The sequence below is a fragment of the Megalobrama amblycephala genome, linkage group LG2 (assembly GCF_018812025.1).
Source record: "Megalobrama amblycephala isolate DHTTF-2021 linkage group LG2, ASM1881202v1, whole genome shotgun sequence".
Classification (NCBI taxonomy): domain Eukaryota; kingdom Metazoa; phylum Chordata; class Actinopteri; order Cypriniformes; family Xenocyprididae; genus Megalobrama; species Megalobrama amblycephala.
In genome coordinates, this window is record NC_063045.1 from 7,079,832 (window position 1) to 7,103,762 (window position 23,931).

At 38.6% G+C, this 23,931-nt stretch overlaps 2 protein-coding genes across 6 annotated transcripts; one reads left to right on the forward strand and one right to left on the reverse strand.

Moving 5' to 3' along the window:
* Positions 1–607: 607 nt before the first annotated feature.
* On the reverse strand, positions 608–6,666 carry tnfaip8l1 (tumor necrosis factor, alpha-induced protein 8-like 1). 4 transcript variants are annotated; one of them, XM_048182363.1, is made up of 2 exons: positions 6,401–6,666; positions 608–2,783 (listed from the first exon to the last, which is right to left on the reverse strand). In XM_048182363.1, exon 2 carries the CDS (start codon positions 2,776–2,778, stop codon positions 2,218–2,220), a length of 561 nt encoding a protein of 186 aa, XP_048038320.1. In that variant the 5' UTR covers positions 2,779–2,783; positions 6,401–6,666; the 3' UTR covers positions 608–2,217. The 4 variants fall into 4 exon arrangements, with proteins under 4 accessions (XP_048038320.1, XP_048038321.1, XP_048038318.1 ...); XM_048182364.1 differs by lacking the exon at positions 6,401–6,666 and adding an exon at positions 4,695–4,794; XM_048182361.1 differs by lacking the exon at positions 6,401–6,666 and adding an exon at positions 4,544–4,688.
* cers1 (ceramide synthase 1) lies at positions 4,749–23,918 on the forward strand. 2 transcript variants are annotated; one of them, XM_048182343.1, is made up of 7 exons: positions 4,749–4,887; positions 16,112–16,271; positions 16,941–17,121; positions 17,289–17,450; positions 18,999–19,146; positions 20,002–20,126; positions 20,887–23,918. In XM_048182343.1, exons 2-7 carry the CDS (start codon positions 16,157–16,159, stop codon positions 20,927–20,929), a joined length of 774 nt encoding a protein of 257 aa, XP_048038300.1. In that variant the 5' UTR covers positions 4,749–4,887; positions 16,112–16,156; the 3' UTR covers positions 20,930–23,918. The 2 variants fall into 2 exon arrangements, with proteins under 2 accessions (XP_048038300.1, XP_048038299.1); XM_048182342.1 differs by lacking the exon at positions 4,749–4,887 and adding an exon at positions 8,643–9,895.
* Positions 23,919–23,931: the final 13 nt, after the last annotated feature.

The window sequence follows — 23,931 nt, forward strand, 5'->3', positions numbered from 1 at the left end:
CGTTTCCAAACTTTTGGAGGGCAGTGTGTGTGTGTGTGTATTGTGTATTACATTATATGAAAATAAAATAAAAATAAAAACTTTCTACATGTTCCTGGTCTTACTGTAAAAGATTCATCAGTGCATATTATCCCAAAAAGAAAGAAAAAAATATTAGTCTTTATAATCTTTAATCTAAATGCTTCTGAAATGACTGTCCTTTTTGGCCTACATCACTAAAACACTCATCCAACCACCTGTCATACAGAGCTGATCCATTCTGGAATGGAACGCCTAGTTTCCACAATCCAATCAATAATAATACAAAAATCTACATTTTTTCCCCCCTTGTACAATATTATTTCACCCGTAATATGTCACACTGGGTTGGATTATGTTAATGCTTGCTAAATACGCATTCTGCAATCTTGTTGCTCAGTCCATGTAAGAGGAACAAAAAGTTCAGATTTGGTTTTCTGGAAGAAAAATCTCAATCTTGCATGCCAGAAAGATTATCATTCTGTAATCCAGGGCAAAACTTGCACACTTTTGCTAGACTGTTCTGCAGTTCTCCTCATTAAAGAAACAACACACGCCTCTTAAAAATGTCATTTATATATATATATATATATATATATATATGTACACAAAAACACAAATACTGTATTTATATACATAGTTTCTAGAAAACAAAGAAAACAACGTACATGAACATTACTTGTTTGTGACTAACGAAAATTGTACTCTAAAAACATGTGGTAAATGTGAATGACAGTCTTGTAATGCTCAGGTGACATCTGCAAAACAAATCAAGGTATTCGGTCCTTAATCGGTTTAAATTGGCCAAAACGCCACAACTAAGACGCACTCAAGACTGAACCCTGAGAGGTTTGAGGATAATCAGGAGGTATGGCTTTGACTGCTGCCAAAGTCTGAGGAGTTTCTCGCAAGTTTCACTTTTTTCCCTTGGAATATTTGATACTTTATTTGTAAGCTTTAGCTTTACTCAATCTAGTCACAAGACGACAAATTCAGACAACCCTCTGTTATTGATTTACAAAAGGAAATAAAAATAAGTGCATAGATAAAGAAACGGAGGCTAAGAATGCGCATTAAACTGTTCAATAAGACCCTTTAAGTCCCAAAATTATCCAAATAACTCAAACTTTAGGCCATTTTGTAAAAAGACTGGAACATTCTAGGTTATAATCAAGAACACGCACAAACATAAAAATGTGGGCAGATTTGCACTTACAATGGCGGTCTATGAGACAAGTACACAGTTGCCTCATAGACTTCTATTAAGCGCACTGCATTTCTTTCGGTAGCTTTTACAGTTTTGTTGTGGTAACCAACGTTCCACAAGGGATGTCGAAAGAGCTTAACTTTACCCAGTATAATACCCAAAGTATTCCTTTGATCTCTGTCAAAACTGCTGGAGCTAAAACACAATGACAGCAGAAATGGGACATTGAATTCTGTGTTCATATAATTTAAAAACAATCAAATGAAGTATAAGGGAAAAATAACGGCTCAGGCATGAATTTATACATATAAAACCTTCATTAAAACAGCAAATAAACATGCTGAAAGGTAGTACAGTGACATTCTAGCACATTTCTTCGTTCCTCGGCAAGAAACTGCATCATGGTAAAGACCTCCCATCAGCAAGGGCGGTATGGAGTGAAAAACAAACATAAGACGGACGTAAACCACATATGACCAAGTTTGGAAATCACAGGGGTGATTTTACAAATAGTTCAGAATCAAACTCAAGATGATCATCAGATAAAAAAAAAAAAAAAAAAAAAAAGTCCTTTTGAGTTAGCGTTTCTATCTATTTATTGGAAGCGAGAGTTTGATGCTGCAGACTCATTTCCTAAAATTAGAGATAAAACGTTTCATACACCAGTGCGTTTTGTGTTTGCAGTGCTTGAAATTAATATTTCCTCTCGGCTTCAAAAGGTTTGAAAATGGTCCTTCATTTCCTCTGATAGTGAATCTGAGTTCTTAAATTACCTTCAGACAAACAGGAGCGAGATTTGCGTTGGGTCGCGTTGAGTTTGCGCTGTAAACCACCTCGTGAGTCGTGTCTAAAAAGACAGGAGCCAAGGAGAACGACGTTATGTTCTACATTCGTTTAGCGTCCAATGCACAAATAAGGCACAAGATCTTCTGAGCTTAAGCTCCATTTGAAGAAAACGTTCAAATAATTTCCATAAAGACAACAGGTAGTCATCAAAGATTGCCATCATCCAGCATCTTGTTGACTCCTTCACAGATCTTCTGCAAGTGGCCGCGGTACACTTCCGAAGGTCCGTATAGCGTCGCGAGGAAGTCACAGTCGGAGAAGTGATTGAAGACGTGGTTGATACGGCCGTGAGATTTGGCCGTCAGGTGCCGGTTGATGGCCTGGTGCAGCAGTTCGCGGCAGTCGTTGAGTAAGTTGCTCATGACGCGGCGGTCGAAGGTGAAGTCGATCTGGTAGAAGCTAACGGCCGTCATCGCGAGCGTGTGCACCTTCTTTCGAAAGCGCTCGACCAGCGCGAGCTCCTCGTTGTTGAACTGGCCGTTGCGGTAGAGGACGCCCAACTTCACCACCATCTTAATGAGGTTCTTGATGATCTTCTGGGCCTCCTTGCGGTTGCGCGTGTACTCTTTGGTCACCCGGTAAAGCTCGTCCAGTACCTCACTGCTAGTGTCGTCTATGAAGAGGTTGGCCACCGCCTTGGTCGCCATCTTGCTCATGAGCTTCTTCTGGGCCTGCAGGGCCAGGTTCTTTGTGCTGAACGAGTCCATGATGTCTACGGATGAGACACAAACAAAGAGGCATTCAAAATGAGATTTCCAAACAAGAACATTTTAAAACGGAGCCGCGGTTTAGCATTCTTCCAAACAACAGTCATGCATCCAAATTGGGACAACAGATGTTTATCTTGAGTGTCTCGCCTGGAAGCGTATATGGAACAACTCCCACGTTGAAGTCAAAACATGCTAAATGTTGACTCTTGAAATCGAACAACACAATCTAATAGGAGGAACACAAACCATGCTTGTATATGAAACATTAACCTTCATGTAGCATGAATGATTTCGCTTCAGGACATTGAGGAAAGAAATCTTACCGACTTTTCTCATCAAAAAGGCGAGACATAAAAAGGTCTCTTTGTGCACATTTCCTGCAAATGTATATGAATGTGGTGGTGGTCATTCACAAATTTTGTCTGCAACTAAACAATCCGAATACAGCATCCATGCATTTCCGTTCTCACACGGCGAACGCTACACTTTAGAGGCTTTAACAAAACAATGGACTTCCTAAGTCTCGCACAGGCCTGACAGGACAATTTCCCCTTCTTGAAATGACCGTTCCCTGGGGACCTGCTGCACACAACAGAATGTCTTCAACTCTGAGTCACCGCGATGAATTGTTGCTAATTAAACCACAAAGTCATTAGGAAGTGATACCGTGAGTGGTCGGAGACCGACAGCCTCCCTAGAACATTGTCTTTTTGCACACATGCCATTTGCATTTCTTTGAACAGACATGTTTGATGTGACTCGAGTCGATTCCCTGGGAAAACCTTCACAAGATGATATCCCTGGTTAGTGGGACTTCTAATGCTGGTTGTTTTGAGAGGATTACACATCGGCTGCTGAGCCTCGTATTAATGTCTGTCGAGATCAAAGGTAAATTGTTTGAGAAAGAGACAAGGTAAGATTGTGATAATCTGACAGATTCCCACCAGTCAATTAGAAAATCATGCATGTTTACAACCAATATACATGCATTTGGGCACTAATAACGTTAATTCTTCAAACCTCCATCTAAACACTCTGACAACCAATAAACAACCTACAGCCACACTGATAAGACCCAAAACTGTCCTATAAGGTCAGTAAAAAGTGACCAACAGGTATATATTGGGTCTGAGCTGCTGGTGTAAATAATTAAAGCATTATTAGAAACAGATCTAGATTCATAACTTTCATTCTTCAAACCTCCATCTAAACACCCTTTCAGCCTTAAAAAAAAAACTACCATATAAGGCTGGTAAAATGTGGCCAACAGGTATATGTTGTGTCTGAGCCGTTGCTGTAAATATTTGAAGCATTATAAGAACCAGATTTAGATGCATTTGGGTCCTAATAACTGCTGTCAAAACACTCCCACAAAACAGATGACACTAAAACCTCTCAAAATAAATCTGGCCTTGGAAGAAAATCGATGCATTTCTTGGTTGATACAAATATACAAGCACATCTACGTTCTTCTGTTTTGCAATACTAACTGCAGCTGAACAAAATAGCTGAACGTTGGCCAAGCAACAATGGGCAGTAACCAACTTTACAACATTATCATTAGTGGCAAGTTTTACAAGGGTGGAAACAAAGCAAAACACAAAAGCTCAGTGTAACAAGCGAGACTAGTGTGAAACGAACAACTTGGGACCGCAGATATCCCAGCAACGCTCATGGTGTTGGATTCACCGCTGGATAAAGACGCTGTAACGAGAGACTGAGGTTTTCAGTTGCTTAGCATCAACCAGAAGCCAACACTCACCTTCCTGGAGGTATAAGGTTACGTTCTCCATGATTGGGGAGTGGGAAAGCGAGAGATTGTGGAGGACGGTGGAGAACATTGGAGATCACTGAGCCATGCCCGTCTGTGTGAACTGATTGTTTCAGGTGCGTAAGTGTGTGAGTGATTTCACCTGTAGGGTTGGCTGTTATCCCTGCTGGTAGATGCTGGAACTACACCTAATAGATTTGCCTTCTCCGAGTATACTAGACGCCCAGTGACCCTCCTCAGCAATTATGCTTTAAGGAAACGAGAAACAAGCTTCCTGCAGCTGGAAAGGCCAACAAAAGGGCCACTGTCCAAACTCAAGCTAGCTCCGTTTTCAGGTATGGACTGAGACAACACAACCACAGCATGCAACAGCAATAGCAGCATGTCTTTCATGTGGATTTGCTCCTGTCTGCTGCATTCTGTCTTATTGATTGTCTGCTGTGCAGGGTTCATGGGCTTTAGTCAAAATGATACGAAAAATGCACTTTTTTTTCTGGCCACACAGATCTACAGAAGCCTGCGGTGGCATGAATTATTCAGCGGTTCCACAAAATAGTTCCACACTTTAATAATGCATGAGCCAATTTAGGAATAAGGGTTTGGGTCGACTAAGTGTGTTTTTGTGCAAAGGTTATCAAAGCTTAAAATGTTCATTATGAGTCTCTCCGACAGAATTAGTGATCATTAGTTATGAGATGCCGGAAAGATGAGCAAATGTCTGGGGGGTTTTTTGTTGTGATTTTTGATTATATATTGAGTGCAATCACTTTTTCTGTCGTTACATTTTTTTAATTTAATGGCAACATAAAATTTAACTACAGAGTAAAAAAAAAAGGTAATTGTGACTTTATTTCTTGGACTGGCAACTTTTCACCATTACAACTTTGTTTCTCGTAATTGCAACTCATAATATGACTGTATTTCTTATTTTTAACTTTACTTCAAAATTACTCTTATTTTTTTTTACTCTGAGGTCATAGCATTGGCTTGTACCCTTTACAAACCCATATCGGTCAACCACTAGTAAAGTTAAACTGCCTAAGATGGATGAGGGGTTTTCCTAAATCCACTGTCTCCAGAAGCATACAAAATGCCTAGTCAGCATCAGTGTGCCTTCATGAACTAAAACTGCATATATACAACTACCTGACTCTCAATTCAAGATGTCAACAAAGTCTCGAAGTCTTGGGGGTAAAGGCTTTAGGTCTATAAAATATAATAAAAGCCAGCTAACATGCGCCTTAAAGCCCATTATAAAAGCTAACTATTGAGTGCTGAACATAAAGGTTCAGACACATCCCAGACAACTGAAAGTATGCCGACGGTTAATGTTTCCTAGGCTACAACCAAAGCCTCAATGTAAGTGAACTTTGCAGTCCAGTGAATAAGGTCATATCCTCCTGTCTCTGTCAATAAGTTACCAGCCTGTTACTCTTATAGAGTTTCCATTGACCTTCATATTAAATATTTATTACACTAGTGAGCTTCCCTTGCATGCATAGAAATGCAAAACGTAGCCTACATTTCAGTGTCAGTTGCGGTCAGATTATCTATTAGTGTTTACATACTATTAATAATTCTCGTGTTGGCTTGTTATTTTGCAGTGTGATGGTCTATGCACGCAACTGAAGCATGATTTCTATTTTTATTCTCAAAAAAACAGAAGTGCACAGTGAAGAATAACTTTATGCATTGCCATTACATTTACAATAACCTCAATCAATAACAAAAGCATATGTTCTATGCAAAAATATAGATTTTTATATATATACAAATACATTTTCATGTGTTCAAGAATGCACGACATGCAGAACGTCTGTTACTGAAGGCAGTTAGAAACTCACTCACCTCTCGCCTATTTCAACCGGATACTGGGCGTCTAAAGTCTATCTTTCGTACTTCAAATCTCCATCTAATAACACTGACAGCCAATAAACAACCAACACAAGACTTAAAACTGTCTTATAAGGCCGGTAAAATGTGTCCGACAGGTATGTGTTGGGTCTGAGCCGCTGGTGTGAATAATTGAAGTGTTTTCTTCTCCCTCTTTTCGCGTTTGGTTACCAGAGTTTGTAACCTGACTCCACCTTTTCGAAAAGTTTCAAACTTGAGGGTCCTGGGCGCTCTGTGAGTGACGTTCTAATGGACCAATCACGATCGAGGTTGGCTCGCCAACGGGCCAATCAGAGGGAAGAGAGGCCCGTGCGTCCAGCCTCCCATATGGTTTCCCGTCATTATCCTGAGAAAATCCAACTCCAAGGCTGAAAATTTCCCAGAGGAAATAATGTTGAACAATGAAGGGGAACTCTCGTAACTAGTGATTTTTCTTCTGTAAACAAAATGGCCGTGTAGACGTTTAACTGGATTGTTTACGTAAGGAATACCTGGAATTTCATCGCTAATATACCTGAGAAGTTTATTATTTACATGTTTTTGTAAGTTAACTTTACGTTAAGGAATAAATAGAAAGGTGCGAGCCAGATTGAATAGTCATTCCTCACCGGATGTCTTTGACCTGTTTTTCCGTTCATAAATGGAACACATTCAAAACATCCGGTGGCTGTAAATAAACACTAGAAAGTCTTAAACCATCTAACATCCTCTTCAGTGATAAACAGCCCTAACACCTGCGACCACAGATGGAAATGATCTAGTACGATAATAATACCTAGGAACATGTTTCTTCTAAATTTAATAATATTTTCTTTCTTTTTCCACATGAATGCATTATCAACATTTTTTAATAATGCTTTCATTACTATTACGCATTATGGGTTACACAGCCCGATGGCGCCGCCCAGCGCTACAACTTTGTATTGCAGCACAGACAAAGCAATTTTCTTCATATATTTTTTTATTTATTGCTTTTTTTCAATGTGATCAATTTAATTTATGTGTATGAGAAATTGCATACAAATTTATATACATATTTATAATATAAAAACATATACTATGCGTCTCTGACGCTCTGGAGATATTCTTTTAATTCATAATTTGACTTTAGAGCTCGATAGAATTAATAAGAATAAGAATTAATTGTAATTTACTTTACATAGTTTCCTGATCCCAATGTTCCAGATATGTATTTTTAGATTGTTTGATAATTTGGTTTATTTTGATGTTTGGATGAGAAGCAGTGCTGGTCTGAGACTGGTTAGTGTTAGCAGAGTTAGTCAGGTTAGTAAGTCTCAGGACCAGCTGACTGAGGGGACTTTTTTCGGGGTTCAGTTCTTGGGTTTGTAATGCGTTAAAATGTAGTGATTCTGTGGGACTTGATTTTAGATGCATCCAGAATTTGAGGGATATTTTTAGCATATGTTTTTTTTTTTTGTCTTGTAGAGTGAGTCCAGGGACTGTAGACTGTTCCAACTGCACCGCTAATTTATTAATGTAAATGTTGGTCTCAGGCTACAGCCCTGTGCTCTCCTCTCTTTTGGGTGAAGAATTCTGTGTCTATTCAATTCGTATTGCACATTTGTTGTTCAAATACATTGATATGTCATAAACTTCACCCCATACACCACTTTGTAAAAGTATATATATATTAACGTCTCATTGCCTGCTAAAAATAAAGAAAACCTTTGAATTTTCTTCCCTTTTCTGGGCACGTCTTGAACAGAAATCAACACTTGGTCTACTGACTCATAATAATTATGGTACTGTCACTTTAAACAAGTTCCTGTTCTCTCTCTCTCTCTCTCTGTAATCTGTCTGAAGATAACGGGCCGCTGCTTGATTTGAGTCATTTTGGCGATTCGGTTTGTTCGAACAATTTGTTGTTTAAAACAATTTAGAAGTTTAACTATCGCAATGAAATAAAGATTTTGTTAAATGAAACTATTTTATCGCCATCATTCATATACATTAGTGTTTCTTACTGTAAATGTACTTGCGTTGTCCAGTTTGATTCTCTGAGGTGCTAACTGTGTTTGTTCCAAATGTTACCATTTCGAAACTGTTGTCATGACGATACGTATTCTATTTTTGTTTCCAACATTCGTAAATTGTATAGTTTTCTACAAACAGACATTTCGCCATGGTTACAGTCAAGTGATTCATAGCCGCTTTGTGAATCGACTCCATAGAATCGTTCAAAAGAACCGGCTGAACATGAACACAAGGACATGATCATTTGCTTTTTTGTGCACTAACCTCAACTTCACAGCGCGCCGCGAATGTCGCTTCTCACTGGAGACAGATTTTAGGTACATTTGAGGTTTTTTTTTTTAGTCCTTGTGTGTTTTTCCTATTGTGCGTTTTTGAATCATATGTATCACATGCTGAGCGGTTTAGTGCGCAGGTTCATTTAGTCTAGTCTTCATTTAGCGATTTTTATTTTTATTTTTACCTGTTTTCTATATTCAACCCACATATGGACATACTGAAGGATTATTTCTGCTTTAAACCTCTCGACATTAGATGAAGAAGCCAAGAGGAGATGTTACTGAATAACATAAAGGAGAGGACGCGCTATTTTGGCACATGAAGAATTTTGCATATGGACACACATCAGTCGCGCGGGATATAAAGAGGCAAATAGAAAATGGTTATTGTTTTTATTAAGCCTTTAACTAATTTGCCCAGAGAATGCTTAAATTGTAAGCCATCTGCTTAAATTTATAATAAATGTAGTACTGTAGTAGGCAATGCAGGCATGCTGATTAATATACTGTGCAATAGATTTTGCAACCATAAAGAAAGGGAAGTGTTAATATCAATATATTATACACAGAGAAGATTTCAGCTTATACTTAAGCATATGATGGTGGCAAACTAGTCCATTGACACCCCAATGGCTGACATTGGCATGTATGCAGTATAGGATATAAAAATTCTTATTTTTCTAGACATTAGGGGTTAAAGTTGGAATCGGTTTGTTTGGCATCATTTGTTGATTGGTATTAGAAGTTTATAAGTCCTAATTTAGAAGACAAGAAAAGACACAGGGCACTTCAGAGGCCATAATCAGCTTAAGGTTTACAGCAGCTATAGCTGGCGCCACTTTTGCATTGTGCATCTCCATTGCTTTCTAGCCCCTAAGTGGCCTGGCATTATAGCAATTATTATAGTATTTCTAGCATAATGGACACCAATCACATGGATGATGGTTCCTCCACTGATGGCATGGAGATGGAGATCATGCCTGGCTATATAGAGCTCATCACCAGAGCATATTCAGTCATTTTCAGTGCCTTTAGAGACTGTAAAGACTGCGGACTGGAACTGTCCAGTAAAACCCTGCTGGATCATGCCTACATAACCTGGACGGAGATCTTCATGTTCTTCATGTGCGCGGTCATGTGGACGAAGGTGCGCAGGGGACTGGCCGTGTACATCTTTGAGGTAAGTATACTGCAGAAGCCACAGATGATGCAAATACAACTAGTTGTAGTTGATATTGACTAGGCTGATTATTTATATTGTATAAAATTGGTGTTTTTTTCTTTAAACAATTCATATTTAAGTATCGGTCACTGAAAAACGTTTAAGTTCAGTGGATTTTGAAAGCATGACATTGGGGCCTTCACTGAATATCTGAAGTTGTTTCAAAACTGGACGTTGCATCACCATTTGTATATTAAAGGTCATTTGAGAATGTAGATGTGAGAAAGTGTCTTTCTGAGGATAGTGATGTTTACGAAATCAACATCACTAGCATGAGCTGTTCGCAAGCAAACACCTCTCATTTCTCAGAAAATAAAGTCCATACATAGCTGCTGTTGTTTCTGAACAGCAGTATAACAGACGTTTTGACACTTGCTGCATAACGTTCACAAGTTATTTTGGCTGTGAATGTGGAAGTATGTGTTTTAAGAGGTTTGGTTTAGTTTTTCCTCTGTTAAACTAGAAAGACCTCAGCTTTGTTCGCTGTCCAGTGAAATTTGCTTGAAACTCGCCCTGTGAAGTGGCAATGTGCACAAGTGCTGTTTTACATAGTTTTTTACTTTGCATTTTACATACAAAGATGGCTATGCAAAATGGGTCACAATAGCTATCAAGTTTCCCAGACGTGAACCTAATTACCTTGTTTCTGAGACTGTGATATACCACATTTTGCATTTGTTGCTTATTTTTGGCTAAGTTGATGTATGCGGCAAATGTTGGTTTTCACTTCCTGTCCTGAAACGTGTTTTTATGACTCTTGTTTGAGCTTTGCTGATGTGCTGCAATTGCTAGGATCAATGCTGCCATGATTCATGGGCCCTCTGCATCCCTGTTTGCTCTGAGCTGCGGTTTATTCCCCCTTTTGTAAATTCTTTTCTCTCAGCACGTGGAGAAACCCTGACGGATGGCGTGGGGCAGCTGGCGTGATGTTTATACGGAAATATGTGACGTGTCAGGACCTTGTCTGGCTTGTAACCCTTGAGTAAGAGAGTGTGAGGTCTTGGCAAAGAGTTGCAGCACTGCAGTTTGTGATTAAAAACAGGCACGACTTAGAAAATGAAGAGATACGCAGCAGTTAGTGACTTATCAATGTGTCAGGCCTGACTGTCTTGTGCTTCTTGGCTAATAATATCCCTCTACATGAAAGAGGGTCTCTCCTTTTACATATTGCAAGATTAAAGTCAACATTGCACATGCAAAACATGAATCAATGGGCACCAGATGGGATTCTGGTTCTTTTTAAAGGAATAATTCACCCAAATTAGACCTCTGCATTTTATTGAAGTCATAGAATAGATTCCACTGATATTCACTGATAATCCAGTGAGCTTTTAACCCTTGGAATGATTGAGTCAGTGAGTTGAACTCAAGAACATGATAACTTTGATGAATGTATTCATTGTAAAGATCTGACTCAAAAGAATGATTCATTCTGATTCATTAAGGCACCAAGGATTGCACAGACATATGCTATGTTTTAGTGATAAACAACTTTAATATGAGTCGGTTTTTCACACTATATGACTTCAGAGGACATGGAGACAAGTCATGTGGAGCCCTTTTGAAACGTTGGCAGCGTGAGCTCAGTACTGCAGTTTTAGTATACCGCACTTTGGCCACAAGATTGTATCCTGACTTAGGAGATAATTTCTGACACAGTCTGCAGATTTTAAAGAGTTTTGTGGACTATGTCCTGCACTCACAAACACATGTGTGCAGTATGTAACATGATCTCGCTACTTGCTTTTTAAACGAATCTCCATGTTATCTAATAAACAATTTATGGCATCAGCTCTTAGAGTTAATGAGGCCCATTCATTTTTAAAGTTCCCTTGCACTTTCACGTTCTCAGATTCGATGGATGGCTAGCACAAGACCATCTGGCCAGTACTGAAAACGTGTGTGTGTGTGTGTGTGTGTGTAAAAAAAAATCAAGGTGTTGACTGCATGCTAGGTGGCTGAACATATGCTGTTTTGACCAATGACAAGACAGATGACCACGATCCACTGGACCAGAGGATTTTTTTTTTCCAGTAATCATTTCACTAAAATCAAAATACCCAACAACATCATGTTCTGGCAAACAACATCACCACTATGATAAACTCTGGCTGTCTGATCAGCTGCCAAAGGAATACCGTGTCACGCTATGTATTCTGCAGACATTAATCTTTGAGCTCCTTGTCTTAACAGCAGTTCATACAGATGGAGGTCATCAGCTCTTAAGATAGTAAAGTTACAGACATGTGTTTGACCAGTTTACATTTGTAACACATGCTGCAAAAATGGTCACTGTGATTTTGCCAAGTAAGACATGTTCCTGGATCAACATATTTTGTTGATACCGGGACAACATTCTTGTCTGAAAATTTAGTCTTAACCCTATTCCTACCCCTAAACCTAATCCTACCCAAAACTTATCCCTAAAATCAGAGGGGAAAGATAGGTGAATAACATTGATGTAGAAGCACCTAACCCTGGTTGCAAGCATAAACTTGACATAAACGTTAAACTTGTTCCTCAAATCTGATTGGTTGATTGGATTTGGAATGTTGATCCAGGAACATGTCATACTTGGTGAAATCACATTCACCCTGCAGGTCCATAAAGAGCAGGTGAACCTAATTTTACTTTTGTGCTGTAAATATTATTTTACAAATATTTAAAAATGGCCCCAACAGCAATATAAATGCTGATGTTCAATAGATAAATGTAATGCTAATGGGAATAATATGGTGGAACTTCAACAAACACAATATTTACTACAAAAGTACTACTACTTTGACCAAGCAGGAATAGTGATCAGGCAATGCAGACAGAAGATCTAACTATGGTGACCAACTGATAACATATGGTAAGCCTTAGAAACGTGCAGCCCCTTATACTGACCCTGAAAGACAATTAAAGCGCTCATTAGTTTATGCCCGCCCAGAGATCAAGTATTGTGTTTCTCAAATGTTTGGTGCTCGGAGTGGAAATTGCATGCCATTATTGGTAGGCAACGTTGTCTGCATCCTTCCTTCCTCTTTGTGCCGCCCTGTTTCAAGTACTCTGATCTCTTGATTAGATGCATCAACTTCATCTGAAATGACAGCAGAAAACAAACTAGTTATTCCAAGAACAATCAAAGCCCAAGGAAATACAACTCTGCCCAAGAGGGAGGGAGGAGGAGGGAGTTTGAGGGGCAAATGGGGACAACATGAGGCTCTGTGGCTCCATCTGGCCACGTGGAGATACTTTTATCTCTTTTCTGACTCTTGACTCTCAAAAAAAATTTGGAAAAGGGGTTTTATTGACTGAAACTATATTGACATTCTGTTTGAATGTCCTGATCATTGTATGATCAAGCAATAGTTACATTGTCATTATTTATTCACCCTTATGTTGTTCCAAACTCAAAAGAATCTTTCATAGAAGGACATTTAATTGAAGAATATTAACTCTTTAACTTCTTAAAATGGCAAGTGATAGTGACCACAAGTGATCCATGCCACTACAACCTGTATGAAGGAAAACAAATATAGCAAATGGGTTTAGAATGACACAAGGGTGAGTAAATAGTGAAAAAGAGTGATTTTCTTTTTCATTTTTGGGTGGACTACTCCTTTAAGTTGCTCTTTTGAATAAAATGCAGATCCAAAAAGAGCAAAAAACAGTAAGGAAATGACATTGTGTGATCAGTTGCTGCTTACATACGTACGTGGGAGATGGGCTTGTTCTTTTACATTGTTTGTGTTGTCATTTGTCTTTGATTTATTTTACAAAACAACCTGCCATCCTCAAATAGTTGCTATGGAAACTGCACGTTTATTCAATAGGTTGGCTCTTGTACAAGACCCCAGAACAAAATATGTCTCAGTCACATTCAGTCATCAGGTTCAGGCTGGGTTCAGTTCAGCCCTCGCTTCTGCTTGCCATTCATGTGCTGTGAGAGCGGGCAAAAGTAGTTGGTGGCCTAATATGGGTTGCAACGTGTCCTCCATAACAAGCGTTCCCAGAGGAAACTTCTATTGCTCAGAAGTTGCTCTTCCAAAGCTCAGTGGACTTATCGGAGAGCTCAGTTGTGTTTAATTAGGTATCAGAAATTTCTTCAGCAATTTCTAAGGAGAAATGACAAGAGACACCAATTAAACAGTTGACAGAGAAAGATCAATGAAACTCAAAGGATTAGTTCACTTTCAAAAAGATGTTCATGTCCTTTTCTCTTCAATCGAAAAGAAATTAAGGTTTTTGATGAAAACATTCCAGGATTTTTCTCCATATAGTGGACTTCAATGGCCTCCAGACAGTTGAAGGTCAAAATGACAGTTTCATTGCAGCTTCAAAGTGTTTGACATGATCCCAGACGAGAATTAAGGGTCTTATCTAGAGAAAGCATCACTCATTTTCTAAAAAAAATAAATAAAAATTGTATACATTTTAACCATAAATGCTCATCTTGCACTAGCTCTCTTCTTCTTCTCTATTAGAATTCCGGCAGTGTAGACACTGCTAAGTGTATTACTGCCCTCCACAGGTCAAAGTTTGAAATAAATAGTCATATACAATATGCTAGTGCAAGTATATAACAATTAGTTCAAACTTTGACCTGTGGAGGGCAGTAATGCACTTCTTCTCTATTTCAATTCTAATAGAGAAGAAGAGAGCTAGTTCAAGATGAGCATTTATGGTTAAAACGTATATAATTTTTAATTTTTTTAGAAAATGAGCGATTGTTTCTCTAGATAAGACTCTTATTCCTCGTCTGGTATCGTTTAAAGCTCTTTGAAGCTGCACTGAAACTGTAATTCTGACCTTCGTCCGTTTGGGGTCCAGTGAAGTCCACTATAAGGAGAAAAATCCTGGAATGTTTTCATCAAAAAACTTAATTTCTTTTCGACTGGAGAAAGAAAGACATGAACATCTTGGATGACATGGGGGTGAGTAAATTATCAGGTAATTTTAATTTGAAAGTGAACAAATCCTTTAAGATGATGGCATAGCTAAAATTCATAATAAAAATGGTTATACCCAATCATATTGAAGGAATTGAAGATCATACTGTATCTTGGTAAATCGGAGCACATTGCGAGAGTCAATCTGAGAAGCAGAAGACTTCAGAATCAATCTCCACTGAACTTCTAGAGGAAGCAACTGGGATGTTAAAGATATCTCATTTGTGGTTTTCGTCTGAGACTCGCCCAAACTTCTCTTTGTGTCCATTAGAGCACAAAGCAATGTCAGGCTGCTCAGCTGAAAAAGGACGTGTGCTCTCTATCACAACCATGTGCTGCAGTCATCTGCCGTGCTGCAGACACCAGCATCAGCAGCAGTCAGCCTGAACCTCGGGGCCTCAGCTAGAGGTGGTGATAGAGGAACGGGGGTAGGGCATTTTGGTGACAGCTGGCCTCTATAAATAACCCCAGCGGGTGGAGGCGGAGAGCAGAATCCACGTGGTGGATATCCTGCAATGCGCGCCATTATTGCTTCATGGCCAATCAGAGACAATCATGTGACTATGAGCACAAGTGTGAGGTCAAATGATGCCAATGTATATACCTAGTTTCAGTGGCCTATTTTTTTATCGTATTGAGCAGAAGGGAGGGTGCAGATTAGGTAACTGCAAGTGAAAGTGATGCTCATGAATAGATAAATGATTAAGACAAGCCTTTAACATCTTCAGTTACCGTGATATTCAGCTTTTGTGTTCACACATCACTCGCACACAGGATAGTCTGTCATGGGAGAGATAAGGTGAACGCATGTGAGCACACACACATAAACATATGGACAAAGTACTTAATTTTAACAAAGATGAAGTACTACTTTAGCTTCAGGCTATTACCGTTAATGAGTGGTTTGAGTCATCTGATGTCATGAGCTAATCAGAATGGCCTTTTCATGACTCATCCTTTTATTTGAAATCACAAAGGCAGCACCTGGGAAGATATACACAGTAAACTATGAACATGCACTTTTAAGCAAATTAAATGCACAAATGAGTCAAAATGTACTGTTACAGTTGTGTACAAAATTGTAAATGAGATTTTCCGTTGATAATTTTACCTGGTACCGTTGTGTAGCATCATTGATCCTCTGCAATTCAGTTGCTTGAAGTCTTCTTTGTTGACAAATGAACAACTGCTATGCAAATGCTAGCATTGCAGTTTCATTCTTTCCTCTTGTCTTCCACAGCCTTTTGGACAGTGGTGTTGTATCCCATCAAAAGATGTCTCAAAGATGCCGGAGAGCGCGTGGAAGCTGGTCTTCTACACAATGTCATGGTCATACAGCACCTACCTTTTGTTTTTCACTAGTTATTCCTTCTTTCAGAATCCTCCGTCTGTGTTTTATGGTAAGCCTCAAAGCTGACACATGTCCTGTTTTTGCATGTAACAATTTGATTAAACCCTGAATACCCTGATAAAGGCCTGAATGACTCAACCCTTGGCTTTTTACAAGCTTTTTTGAGTTGCTTAGTAAACATTACATGCTACTTCTTAAAGTTTTGAAAGAGTTCAGTTTTTGGGAAAGGCCAATTTTGTTGAGTAAATGATTGTTGGTGATTGCTGTTGTCAGTGTTTAATGACTAAATAAACATTAATATGAGTGATTAATATAATGAATAAATATTAAAGGTCACAAGTTGCTATTATCTTCTAATACTCCTTATCAGTATAATAACCGAGTTATTCTGATCACCAGTTATGCTCCAATTGGTAGTTGCTGGATCATGTCACTACTCATTTGCATTAACGATACAATAATACTTTATTATTCCCAATAAAAATTGTCACAATGCCAGATTGCTGTTGACGGAAACTGTCAACTGTCACGCCGTCTGAACCCCCTTGAGAGTAACACATGAACAGCTTTAATCTCTACTATATCAGCATCAGCATAAACCCTCTGTTTTATGAGGCCAGTGTTCCACTTTTTTCAGCAAGTCAAGGTCACTACCATCTAGTGTTGTTCTTTTTATGGTTGTGGAGTGTCAATGGTTTGTTCTGTCTTTTCGGTTTAGATTGGAAGAGTGGGATGTCGGTACCCACCGATATTGCAATAGCTTACCTTATCCAGGGCAGCTTCTACGGCCATTCCATATATGCCACGGTCTACATGGATGCATGGCGGAAGGACTCCCTTGTCATGGTGGTGCATCACTTCATCACTCTGGCCCTGATCACATTCTCCTATGCCTTTAGGTCAGGCCAATTTACAGGCTTTGTTAAAACACTTATCCTACATCCTGTTTTAGTTTCCATAGTTACGACAATAAAAACTTGCATCTTAAAGAATAAACGAAGCCACTAAAAGCCTCAGTTCATTAACCACTCATCACTGTTCATGTTTTTGAACACATTGTCTGCAGATACCACAACATTGGCATTCTCGTCCTCTTTCTTCACGACATCAATGACGTTCAGTTGGAATTCACCAAGGTCAATGTTTATTTCAAGATCCGGGGAGGAAAAGAGTACTTCATCAACGATGTCCTGTCCAACATGGGGGCCGTTAGCTTTAGCATCACATGGTGAGGCTTGCCTGTTGATCAAGAAACCAGAAGCTTTGCTATTGATGCAAACTTAAGGTCTTTGCACACCGAGTCCGAAATTTGTATCCGAAATTTCTGCACGTTAAGAAATAATTACGACCTCACGTTGTGCCAATCACGTTTACACACTGCCTCCGAAACTTTCGTCCATCATAAAAAAATTTGGATCAGGTTCGATTTTCTGCATTTTTCGCATCCGTTGCATGCATTTTGAGAGACGTTTTGACAATTCAGATCCACCGTACAAGCAAACGCCAAAATCCAGAATGCCATCTGACAAGTTGATCCACGTCGTCTACAGCACAAAGCAGTAGCACTGTATGACAAACAAAGTGCGGAATACAAAGAGACAGAGTATAAATACAGATTGTGCCCGTATCACCAGCATCAAACTGAGCCACTGACATCCTGAAGTAAACTTTGAAATGCTCGGGATAATCATTCAGCTCTCTCTACGTAATCTCAGGATTGGATGGAGCCAATATTTCCTCTTTTTAAGAAGAGAGGACAACTAAATCATTCTCACTGCCTAAAGACTCCATTTTGTATTGTTTTGCAAATATTTTCGCAACGGATTCATTAATATGCATCGGACTCAGTGTGCAATGAAGTTTTAGGATCACGAAGATGAAAAAACACATACAAAATTTTCGGTGTGCAAAGGCCTTTATACTTAAAGGAACACTCCACTTTTTTTGAAAATAGGCTCATTTTCCAACTCCCCTAGAGTTAAACAGTTGAGTTTGACCATTTTCGAATCCATTCAGCCTATCTCTGGGTCTGGCGGTACCACTTTTAGCATAGTTCATTGAATCTGATTAGACCGATAGCATCTCGCTCAAAAAATGACCAAAGAGTTTTGATATTTTTCCTATTTAAAACTTGACTCTTCTGTAGTTACATCGTGTGCTAAGGCTGATGGAAAATGAAAAGTTGCTATTTTCTAGCCTGATATGGCTAGGAACTATACTCTCATTCTGGCGTAATAATCAAGGAACTTTGCTGCCGTACCATGAAGCAGGCGCAATGCTATTACACAGCGTCTCTCACAAATGTCTCCATGGTTGCAAGGCACGCTCCCTGTGCAAACGGGGTTACAGGCACTGTGTAATATCATTGCGCCTGCTGCACCCATGGTACGGCAGCAAAGTTCCTCAATTATTACGCTGGAATGAGAGTATAGTTCCTAGCCATATCGGCCTAGAAAATAGCAACTTTTTATTTTCCGTCTGCCTTAGCACATGATTTAACTACAGAAGAGTCAAGTTTAATATAGGAAAAATATCAAAACTCTTTGGTCATTTTTTGAGCGAGATGCTAACGGTCTGATCAGATTCAATGAACTATGCTAAGCTATGCTAAAAGTGGTACCGCCAGACCCGGAGATCGGCTGAATGGATTCGAAAATGGTCAAACTCAACTGTTTAACTCTAGGGGAGTTGGAAAATGAGCCTATTTTCAAAAAAAGTGGAGTGTTCCTTTAAAGTGATCTACACAAGTAGACATACATCCTTGTTGTTTGTGCAGGTTTTGGTTCCGTTTGTACTGGTTCCCCCTTAAAGTGCTGTGGGCTTCCTGCGTCACCAGCATCCAGTCAGTTCCCAACATTCCTTTCTACTTCTTCTTCAACACACTCCTGTTTGCCCTGCTCCTCATGAATATCTACTGGTTCCTGGTAAGAACGGATAGTTTCACAACACAGTGGCAGTATAGTAAAGAGCTCAGTGCTACTGACCCAAAGGTTCTTGGCTTGAGTCTTGTAATGAGTCCACCGTGGGCTATCATCACCATGATGACAGCTCACGGTGGACTCATTACAAGACTTGAGCATGTCAATTAGAGAGGCCCTAGGTTGCTCTAGAGTAGTGTTTTCCAACCCTGTCCTGGAGGACCCCCAACACTGCACATTTTCTATGTCTCCCTATTTCTGACACACCCATTTCAGGTCTTGCTGTCTCTACTAATGAGCACATGAGTTAAATCAGGTGTGATATATGAGGGAAACATACAAAATGCGCAGGGCTGGGGGTCCTCCAGGACAGGTTTGGGAACCACTGCTCTAGAATAATATTTCCCAACCATGCACATTTTGGATGTCTCCAAATCAAACACACCTCCTTCGACAGTCAAGATTCTGAGACCTTGAATGGGTGTCAAATAAGGCAGGCATCCAAAATGTGTACTGTTGAAGTTCCTCCAGGAATAGGGATAGAGACCAATGCTCCTGGGGGACTGTCCCAGGAGTAAGTGGACTTTCAGTTGCTTAAGACAGAATTATCTACAGAAACAACTGCTTTTATTGCCCTATTATCAGTAGTATCAGTTCATGTTAGCTAGCTATCTAGCAGATATTTTATCCCAAGCATCTTGAGTACACTTACAATTTGGACAGATCCCAACTGTCTACTTGAATTTCAACCTACATAATTTGGGTAGCTAGCCAAGAACCTACCACCATTTACCCTGTTCAAGTTGCATTTCTATATTATTGCATGTAAAGTCACGTAAAGCCATTTTTGTCTTTTTGCAGTTCATCGTGCTGTTTGTGGTGAAGGTCCTGACGGGCCAGATGAAGGAAGTAAATGATGTCCGGGAGTACGAGGAAGATGAATTAAAGGAGAGAACAGACACTAATGATCAGATGTCTACTGAAGGGTAAGTGGAGAAATGAAGCAGTCTGTGGTTCAGGCATACAGCATGTGCATGTAATAAAGAGGAAGTTGTGTGGTTGACTAGCAGTTGAAGCAGAATTGAGACTTGAAAAGTCTACTGCCTTAAAACACCAGTCCTTCAAAGTCCCCTCGAGAAGTATCTACTTGCGAGTTGGGAAGGTGCAATTTTATTGTTTTTGGGCTTATTCCTACTGGTAATTATAATTATTGTGGTGGTGTACATGTGCACTTAACCCATAAATATGCTCATTCCAACATAACTTAAAGGCAGCATAATGTTTATTTTCTGGGAAAATGTAGTTTTGCTTTACCAAAAAATATAAAGCTAACTAGACCAGAAGAGTATATAAAACAAGGCTATATTCTACACTTGATTTCTGTTTAATCTGAGCTCCATTTCTTTAAAAGTTTCACAGTTGGGCAGTATTTGTTATAGCTCTTGATATTCTAACCACAAGGTAAGAGAGCTTTGTGCCACACACCTGATGACATCAATAGCTTTAGGTTTAGGGTAACGCAATCTGAGATCACAGAGCGTGCCGGTCTGCTTCGACCTGATCTGTGAAAAGGTGCGATTGGAGGAAAGTGCTGTCTCATGTAGATGTGACTAGCGTCATGGCATTAGTCCTGTCCTTATCGCTCTGACCTTGAAGTGAAGTGATATCAGACCATGCCACATGCATCCTGTGATCACCTCTTTCTAGTCTAACTCTGTGCTTTTTATGCATCTTCCTTCCTCTTAGGAAACATGTGCAGAACGGGACCACCAAGAAGAAACATCAATAATATCTAGGTGCTGCCACCTGCAGGCACTTAACGATGACTGCAAGGTACTTATGTGACCTAGTTTGTTTCCTAACCTCAGATGGCCAAGGTGCTTGGACAGTCATACAGAGAATAAGAAACAAATTGACCATTGTCTTTGTTTTATCCCTATTGTTTTTTTAATCACTGTTATTATAATATAATCATAGCACTGTGAATGTTGTTATTCGTTTCATATATTGCTTTAAAAATATTTTTTTAAGTTAAATGAGTGAATGAATCTATTAATTGATAAATCAGGAATTAACTGCGGGAGTGACTAGGATATCTCTGGACATACCATGCATTTAGGAGAAGAGCGGAACACATTATAATCAGGTTCTGTGGTCGTCATCTGGGACCACAGTTTGTTTGATTAGATTTAGACCGTTTTTGGTTTTCTGGTGTATTTTAATTCCAGTAGTGAAGTCACTAAAAAGGGTCAGTGCGTATCTTGTTGTAGGTCTTACTAGTGGAGTGGTTCTCAAATGGTCGGTCGAAGATCTGTTCTGAAAAGCAAGGGAAGGCAACGTTAAATGCAGATAATGTTAATGCAAATACAATTAACCATGAAATCATGCATAGTTAGAGTAAAATTAATGGAAATTCTTACCATTTCTTTTGTTGTTTGGCATCAAAGGGCATGCTGTACATCCAATCACACTCAACCGTATTTTGTCACAAATTCATGTTCATAATTAGCAGCAAGTCAAATTAGACATATGCCAACCTCTTAAAAATGATAAACAAACTTGCAAGGTTAACAAAACATACAGATTACAGTTCATTTGCAACAAGGATAAAGAGTTTGTGCTGACCAGTTTAAGTCACGTTGGTAATTCTGAATATTGTTGCACCGCAAAAATGATTTTCTTACTCGGTACAAATATCTAAACAGTCTTAAATAAAGATACATTTACTTGAGAAGCAAAATTACACCGGATATTAAGTACTGTTTACTGAAAAATGTAAGACAAGAAAAATATCTGCCAAAGCAGTCAGAAAAATAAACATTATTTTAGCTTAGTTTATTTTTCTGACCCTGTTGGCAGACATTTTTCTTTTAAGTAAAAACTTAATTTTTATACATTTAAAAAAAAACGATGTAATTTTGCTTCTGAAGATATATCTTGAATTTAAAATGTTTCAATATTTGTACTAAAAAAGGAGGCAAAAATACTTTCATGGTAATATTAAAACATTTCAAGTTTAAGCACTTTTTTAACCTTTATATGATACATAATAACGTAATATCCTGAAGCAAAAGCAGTTGAGAACCACTGTACTAGTACATCAGTTGCCTTTTTTTTTTTTTTTAAACATTCACTAACTACACAGGTTACAACCAACTAAAAAAAAAAAAAAAATCAGCCTGATCTGCATCAAAATCATGTTTGTACAGTATTACTGTGTTTGAATGTAGATGTCTGAAAGGGAATCGCTTTTAATGTTTGGATTACAAAAATACTGCTTGCATTCCTTCCTCTTTTTTTTCTTCTTTGAGCATCCATTGCATCATCAAAGCTAGTTTCAGATTGGCAAAAAAAAAAAAAAAAAAAAAAAAAAAATCATACACTCCACTGATATATCGTGTTATATAAATACGGATGGAGAACTTGATAACTCGATGGAAATGGTTAGTTGTGGATGCTTATTTAGTCCGTTACAATGGAGAAACATTTACTATTTACACAAATTTATCAAAGTATTTAAATGCAAATGTCGTATTCAAGAACGCATGCGATTTGAGAATATGCTTTACAAAAAAATCCGTACGACAAAAGACGAAATAGAACTGATGTTATCTGTCGTGATGTATTGATCACTCCAAAAATGTTGCAATACTTGAATAGTTAATTTGCCTACTGTATCAAACGTTCTGTTGTGTACAATGCTTAATCTTAGTGCACGAATGCTGAGGTCTGCACGTCACTGTGGTCATGTCTTCCTTTAGTAATGCTAGCTTGAGCTAGCCGTTTATGATTTTGTTTTTAGCATTGTTAAAGAGAGTGTTGGCCAAAACCATGGCACACTTTGGTGAAATATTCTTTGAAGTTAATTTAATGCTGCTGTTGTTTTCTGATCTGAGATGTTCCTGTGTACACATTATTTACACAGCAGACGTCTATGATGGTACTCTTGAAAGAGCGTCAGTTTCTCAACTTTTCTTACCCGGCATTGTCAAATCACTGGAAAAAACGTAGTTGCATGCAGTTTTGGCTTGCAAATTTTCTTGCGACATTTACACGCGGCTGCTTGGAGAAATTCAGCAAAAAGAGCAGCATTCGATACTCATTCTCTTAGGATAACTGAATTTTGACAGCGTCAGATGCGCATGCGCAAAAAATTTCCCCGAAAACTTGGGTTACCAGCTCGCAACAACCGTTAAACGCCACCATACACTCCATTGATCTTTTATGAAAGATGTTTTCTGTAAGTTCTGGATCGTTTGTTATTAATTTCCATTCAACACTGCTCTATTCAGTCAGAATGCACGTGTGGAGAGTGGAAATAATTTGATCACTTTGAGAATATACTTAAAATACGTTAATCGTCTTGAAAAGTGCCAAAAATAAAACCCTGGTGAGTGTAACGGCAAAGCAACTTTGGATTTGAGGTGTTTTTGCCTGGGTTATTTTGTTATAGAAATGTTATTTAATTAAAATTGCACTGTAATTTCTTACTACTGCTTATTTTTTTTTCCCCTGTATGAAACATATTTTTTAAAAAGTGGTAAACTAGGGGATTTATACTGATTAATTTAACATGGGAAAAATTATTTTATTTGTTTTAACATTTTTCTTGGACCATTTATTCACTCTTTATCTTGATTTTGATCTGACCACGAGGAGTGACAGGTATTATCTCAATTGTAATTGAACAATTTTGATAATTTTTAAGTTGAATTGATGAATTGAAACAAGTTGTGTCGTGTCATGTTTTTCCATTTAATAAAAACTGTTCAAAGAAACCAACTGCAATGT